Here is a 6,917-nt window from a genome sequence, read left to right on the forward strand (position 1 = left end):
ACACACACATATAATATACTTTCAAACCTAGTGAATTAACATCCTACATTCTTACAGTACTAACTTCTTGAAGGCTATGAAAATGTTGACGGGTGTAACATGGATCCGCATAGCAGGAACTATTCAGCATTAATTTCCCTTTTTACATTCTCAATGAAAAAAGGCTGGATTTAAAAGACAAGTCAGAAACCTTTTATTTGTTTAAAGAATGAGTACTTGTGGCACCTTAGAGGCTAACAAATTTATTTGGGCATAAGCTTTTGTGTTTATTATCTTTAGATATTAGGCTGATGGGGATGGAGGGAAAACAGAGAACGCATTTAAGCAGAGTCAGAAATCGCTAGTACTATTCAACCAACTCAACAGCATGCACCTCCCCTCTCTACCCTGCTGAAAAGTTTAAACTGAAAAAATGAAAAATGAAAAGCTGGAATAAAAGGAAAAAGTAGGACACGAAATTTGATAGACATTGCTACAGACTTGTGGAAGAAAAGACTTAAAAGGTCAAAGAGCAAACGAGAATGGCCGCAATAATTCTAAGGCGCTTGGAAGGTGAGTTGATGGACACCGGTTTGACCTGAAGGTCAGCAACTACTTTAATTCTACCTTGATCTACACGACGCTTGGTTTAAACGCAGGATAATTTGCTGCTGGTATCAAACAACTCAATGCCCTTAACTAGATGGGTTTAGTAAAAATAAATCAAGCTACAAAAGGGAGATTAGAATTTTTGCTCCCGAAGAAGTTAAAGGAAAAAAAAATGTCTACCCTTATACAACCTGCAAGCACCAAAGAGATAGTCCATTAAAGAACAGGGAAAGCTCAGGCACCTTTGGGGGAGGAGGAAGAGTGTTGTCATTTGTAGATCCTGTTGTAAACCTGCCCCAATTCCAGAAAGCTAGCTCCATAAATTTATCAGTTCTTCTATTTATTGTCATGTTAGCCTCCTTTTCTTTTAAGTGACAGACCGAAGGAGCATTATTATGAGTTACCAGAAAAAGCATTGCTTTTACCTTTACCATTTAACTTTCCTTTTAGATGATTCTCATATTCCTTGGAACCAAACTTTTATTTAGACAAAACCCACTACATTTTACATATAGATTTAAACAGAGCTATGTTTAAATAGGTCAATCCCATTTAAACATCATTTTAAAGAAGACAAAGCAAACTGTTGCTTTGTTTCAATGGAAAACTTTGCAGGCCTCAAACATCTACATTTGTAAAAAGGCTGCTTAGAAATGTAGCTTATTTAGAATCATTCCTGTTTCTAGTTTATTTTAAATGCCCATAAATTTATAGGATCAAGTTCCCGGGTGCATGATTCCTTTACAATTGTTAGAAGATGCTATAGACAGTTATATATTTCATATACAGACACAGCATGCAATTGTGGAAATCTCAGTTCTGTGTACATATTTCTTTAGTTACTGAATTTCACAGGGATTCAATAATCTGGCAGAATGCAAGTTCTATGCTTAATAGAACAGGTTAGGTTTTCAAAGAGAAAAAAGTTCTAAGGCAAGAAGAGTTGACTAGGAATTTTCACCAAAATTTAAAAATTATATGCATTCCCATAATATCAATAAGAGATATTCAGTTCTAGGAAACCCTTGCAGTAGTATTTTTACAGTGGTGTTCACCGACATTTATGGACAATAGCCAACTGATATATCAACAGTTTTAGTCCTCCTGGGCTTTACCAGCGTCATGTTAATAAACTATAGTCCTTGAAATTAGCAGATTCTGGGCCCAATAGAAGAAGGTCTCTGGATCAGGATAGAATAATTCTTTATACACAACAATTAAACTTACTTAGTTAAACACCTAAACATAGTTTTCCCCACAGTCCCTACACAAAGTTGGAGTTCATCATATTAATTAACTTTCTGTGGGTAGAGGTGGTGGTCTTATGCTATCTAAAACACATCCCCAGAACATTTCTTTACTTTGGATTTTTAAGAAATCATCATCTTTTTAATATACATTGACCGTTTATAATCAATCTGAACTAGACGGAAGGGGAAAAAGTGAAAGAAGTATATGCAACCCAGTTAATTCATACACAAAAGATCAACACATTGGTCAATAGTAGATGCTAATGCATTTTCTTTAATTTCAGCTATTACTATAGTTTTCATACAGACTGACTAATTACCCATTTTAATGTCTCAAGTGCAGTTCACATTAGATAAAATTAGATTTGATTCCTTGTATTCCCTTGTTGACATTAAAATATAGAGAATTATTCAGACAGTAGGAATTTCAGGTAAATAACAAACCACCTACAGTGACTGCATTAAAAAAAAACAATTAACTGACCTAATGGAATGTTTTATCTGGAGTTTATTAATACCATTTAAAATATTACAGATAAAAATCAATTACATATTTCATGCATTTAAAATGCAAATCTAAAATGTTCCAGCGAAAGGCTTTCCATTTCAATGTGAAATATCCAAATTATTTCAACATTACAATGAGACAAATAGTTTGCAACATTTGCAAACTGCTAATGTAGTGTCAGGAGTGTTTATTAACATTTATCAATATTATTTTTAGGAAATACACATAGGCCAGTTAGTTCAGTTTCACTTGGACAGTTTATTTAACACATGGGTTTTGGCAAACCCACTTTATGAAATATAGGAGAACTCTCACTTTAACTATACCTGAACTGCCAGCAAATGCAAATAAGTACATGCTCCATTAAATTAAATGTCATCCAACATTTATCAAATATTGTTTGCTTACAGGTTTATGCCTATCTAAATTAATATTCAAGCAAAAACTATATCCTGAAGTGCGGTCTGAGGATACACTTCAAGAAACAAGTCCAGGAAAAAAAAAAGGCAGTTAACTTGGACTGCAACAATAACGCTTAATATTTTCTCGTGACAAAAGAAAAAAAAGCTCAAGTGTACTTCAATATATTTTCAAATATTTACTAGAAGTAATGTACAAGAAAAATACTATACAAAATCGTCTCCTGAACAACTGCACCTCACACCGATACATTGGTGGAGTTATATTTAATTGTTAGCTAATCTAGAACGATTCCCCAGTTGTACAAACCATTAGATTCAGATGTATTTTACAAATATTTTATTTCCCTATTTGTCCCCACCATCCTCTTTTTGGCATTCGATCTACAGCTTCGCTTGAAACCAACGATGCTTCTTCATTGGATTTGAATTTAATTACCAAAAAAATAAATTTAATTCTAATTATTTTCGGCGTACCGTGTGAATGTACAGAAACGGGAACTATAGAAATGGACGGGTGGACTAGCAAACGAGATTAAATTTGGAAAGTGGGGTGGAAACCTATTTTTCAAAAGGATAAATACAGTCGCGCTGGTCTCACTGGAAAGCAGTGCTTTAAAAAAAAACCCTATCAGATCGGGATCATTTTAAATTCAACATTAGGGCTGTGTTTCAGCAACAACAACTGCAAAATGTGTTTATAAAAAAACTTTGAAGTTGTTATAACACTCCAAAATCACTCCCTCCACAGCCAGAAAACAAGCCCGAAACTTCTTCGGCAACTTTTGAATTGCTCCCAGGCGTATCTTTGATGGTTGGGGTGTTTTGTTTTTGTTTTTTTAATTATTATTTAGAAGTGTAAAAAGCTCTTGACCTGTGAACTGGCCATTTAACTGCTGCAGAGCAGGTGATTTTTAAATAAACACGGAAGGATTTTTTATTATTATTTATTTTTTGAGGGGAAAGAAAAGCCTCCAATCACATTTTCACCCAAATGCTTCAAGTGGCAGCACTGGGCGGTTTCTGCCCCCAGCTTTCTCAATGAGACACGCTACGCTGGCCCCCATCTCGGACTCGCTCGCGCTGTTTTGTCCCGATCTGCCGCCTCCTAGGTCGCTTTTCCCCTAGAGCTTTTCTTGTGTGGCCCCGCGTTCCCCTTAACCCGCGAGCGAGGAGCGCTTGGAGGGGGCTGGAAGCTGCGGGGAAGGGAGGCCCTGGGGAGCGTGTCCGAGAACACAATGCACGTTACTTACATGTCCACGGCCCCTTTACACAGTTACTCCCGCGGGGGAGCGGGGGAGGGCGCCCAGCCCCAGCGTCTCCCCCGCCCCCCGCCGCAGCCTTCACTCCAGGCCGTTCCTGTGGCCGGGCTCCGGCGGCTGCAGCAGCTCCGGGGAGTGGCAGGGCGGGCTGCCCGCCGCGCTGTGCTCGCTGTCAGTGTCGCTGCCCTTCTTGCCCCCGCTGCCGGAGCCGCCCGCGCCGCTGCCCCCTCCGCCGCCGCCGCCGCTGTGGGTCTTCACGTGCTTGCTGAGGTGGTCGCTGCGCATGAAGCGCTTGTTGCAGACGGGGCAGGCGAAGCGCTTCTCGCCCGTGTGGGTCCGCAGGTGCCGCTGCAGCTCGTCCGAGCGGGTGAAGCGCTTGCCGCAGAAGAGCCAGTTGCAGACGAAGGGCCGCTCGCCCGTGTGCCAGCGCAGATGTGCCTTCAGGTGCGACGTCTTGCCGTAGACCTTGCCGCAGCCCGGGATGTGGCAGCTGTGCAGCCCCTTGCGCCGCAGGCTGGCCCCGGCCGGCCCCAGCCGCTCCGCCTCCTGGCAGTTGGGGCAGTCGCAGGTGGCCCGGCCGGAGTAGCGGCGAGCCGAGGAGCGGGGCGAGCCCCCCAGCGGCGCGGCGGGGCCCCCGCTCAGCATGGAGCCCCCGGCGCCGGCCAGCGGCGAGGGGGCCGAGTCCGGGTAGGAGCCGGGCAGCACGGGCTTAAATCCGTCCATGAGGTGCTGCCCGGCGGGGCTGAGCAGGTGCGAGGAGGCGCCGCTGCTGAAGGCCGAGTGGCCCAGGCCCGAGTAATCCGAGTTGTAGCCGCCCAGCGGGGAGTGCAGCGAGGTCTGGAGCCCCCCGGCGGCCGGGTGCAGGGAGCCCTGCAGCGCCGCCGCCCCGTTGGGGTTCTGCACGTCGATCCAGCCGGCGCCCACGTCCCACCAGCTGGAGGCGCCAGCCGAGCCCACCTCGCCAGCGCCCAGCCCCGCGTGCGAGGGCTTGAACCAGGACTCGTAGGGGTGCGCCATGCCCACGCGCGGGTAGATGCCCTGCAGCCCGTCCACCGACGTGTGCACCTTGGAGAGGAAGACGGGCTGGTGCGTGGCCGCCTCCTGGGACGAGCCCCCGCCGCCGCCGCCGCCCCCGGAGCTCACGGGCGCCTGGAAGACGGAGTAGTCGTTGGCGAAGGGCGAGCTGGCGGCGGCCGCGCTGCTGGAGGTCAGCGAGAAGGCGCTGGAGCCCGGCGAGCCGCCGCAGCTGAAGGAGTCCGAGACCAGGGCGGCCGCCGCCGCCGCTGCAGCCGCTGCCGCCGCAGCCGCCGAGGAGCCGTTCCGAGAAGCGCCCGCCACCCCGAAGCCCGCCAGGCTGGAGCCCACCACGTTGCAGCTGCCCGAGGAGGAGGAGGAGGAGGAGCGTTTCCAGGGGTGGAAGCCTTTGCCGAAGGAGGACGCGCTGTCCGAGAGGGACGAGGGAGACGGGCTGGGGCTGCCGATCTTGTTGCAGGTGGCGGCGAGCATGGCCAAAGGAGTCGAGCCTAACCTCGGTTCTTCCTGCGGAGAGAGGGACAAGAAGGGCATCAGCTTCAGAGCCTGCTCTCGAAACAAAGCTCCCGTCCGCCAGCCTCCCATCGCGCCCCTGCCCCTCTCCCCAAACCGCTGACCCAGGCTCGCTCCATCGCCACCACCCCAGAGAAAGGAGAGAAAGTTTTTTCCGGGCTTCCTCTGAAATGGGCTGGCTAACGAGAGTTGGGGTTTATGTAGCCTCCGGCTAGCTGGGGTATTTTAACGCTGATAAACCTAGAGGGAGTGAAAAAAAGTTATTTATTTCCGCGATGCTAAAACTAAAGCCCCTCAACCCGGAGGCAGCTACGTTGCAGCTTGTCCTCCTTTCCCCAGGAACTAAGAGATTCGCTTCTCTCAGGCCAAAAAAAGACTAGGTTGCAAAAAGTTGCTAGACAGTCTTATCTACGTACCAATAAACAAACATACAAGTTCAACGTACCTGCTGGACGAGACGGGCTGAAAAATGTTAAAGGGAAAAAGAAAACCACAATCTGTTGCAAATTAGCAATTGCACACGGACGGAGAAAGTGCTGCTTTTTTCCTCCAGCAGTCACATGTAAAGAAGAGAGGACACTTCACCGGGGATACAGGAACAGCACAGCCCGGGCGCTGTAGGTTGCTTCTACAAATGCCCTTAAGACCTTTTCCTGCACACTGAAAAGTGACTCTGGCCCCTTCCCCCCCCCTTTCTTTTCTCCTAAACTCGCTTGTACTTAAGAAAAAAAACCTCAATAGAGGAGACTGATAGCCCTGGTCAAGACAGGGGCTATTTTAACCCCCTCCGATCGACAATAAAAAGAAACTAATTAAACCAGCAAGAGAAAAAATCCTTAGACTCACCCCTAGAAGTGAAGTTGCCATCACACAAAAGTGCCCTCCTCTCAGAGGATCTTTTTTATATTGATAAATCAGAGGCAGTGTTTTTTTTAGAGGTGTGCAATACAATGATCAGTTCCGCCCATTCCACCACAATTGTAGCTCCCTCTCAGGCTTTGAAGTGCCGCTGAGTCCCAGCCAGCCAATCTACAGCCTCGCCGGGCCTCTCAGATACGTTACTGCGTGAGGTCATCAGCACCACCAAACGCATTCAGCAGCCGCGCGGCAGCAACAGCGGCTCTGCAAAAAGAAAGACAGAGAGAGAGAGAGAGAGAGATTGCAAATTTAACGGAGGGTGCACGAATACAGGGTGCCTACAAATACTCAATGCAAATACCTAAGTGCATTTCTGCTTCCCCCTTTCCAGTCCTCTTGATTTTAAAAACTCCCGGCAGCATTTTCAGTTTTGTGAGTGTCAATAGTTTCATTATTTTGTAGCTCGTGTTACTCTCCTGCCTTTTCA

General features: G+C 46.7%; 1 protein-coding gene across 2 annotated transcripts; it reads right to left on the reverse strand.

The window, feature by feature from the left end:
- Nucleotides 1-2,328: 2,328 nt before the first annotated feature.
- On the reverse strand, nucleotides 2,329-6,585 carry SP8 (Sp8 transcription factor). 2 transcript variants are annotated; one of them, XM_030549318.1, is made up of 2 exons: nucleotides 6,419-6,585; nucleotides 2,329-5,566 (listed from the first exon to the last, which is right to left on the reverse strand). In XM_030549318.1, the coding sequence occupies exons 1-2, from the start codon at nucleotides 6,437-6,439 to the stop codon at nucleotides 4,109-4,111; spliced, it is 1,479 nt and encodes a 492-aa protein (XP_030405178.1). In that variant the 5' UTR covers nucleotides 6,440-6,585; the 3' UTR covers nucleotides 2,329-4,108. The 2 variants fall into 2 exon arrangements, with proteins under 2 accessions (XP_030405178.1, XP_030405179.1); XM_030549319.1 differs by having other exon boundaries at nucleotides 6,018-6,585.
- Nucleotides 6,586-6,917: the final 332 nt, after the last annotated feature.

The sequence above is a fragment of the Gopherus evgoodei genome, chromosome 2 (assembly GCF_007399415.2).
Source record: "Gopherus evgoodei ecotype Sinaloan lineage chromosome 2, rGopEvg1_v1.p, whole genome shotgun sequence".
Classification (NCBI taxonomy): domain Eukaryota; kingdom Metazoa; phylum Chordata; order Testudines; family Testudinidae; genus Gopherus; species Gopherus evgoodei.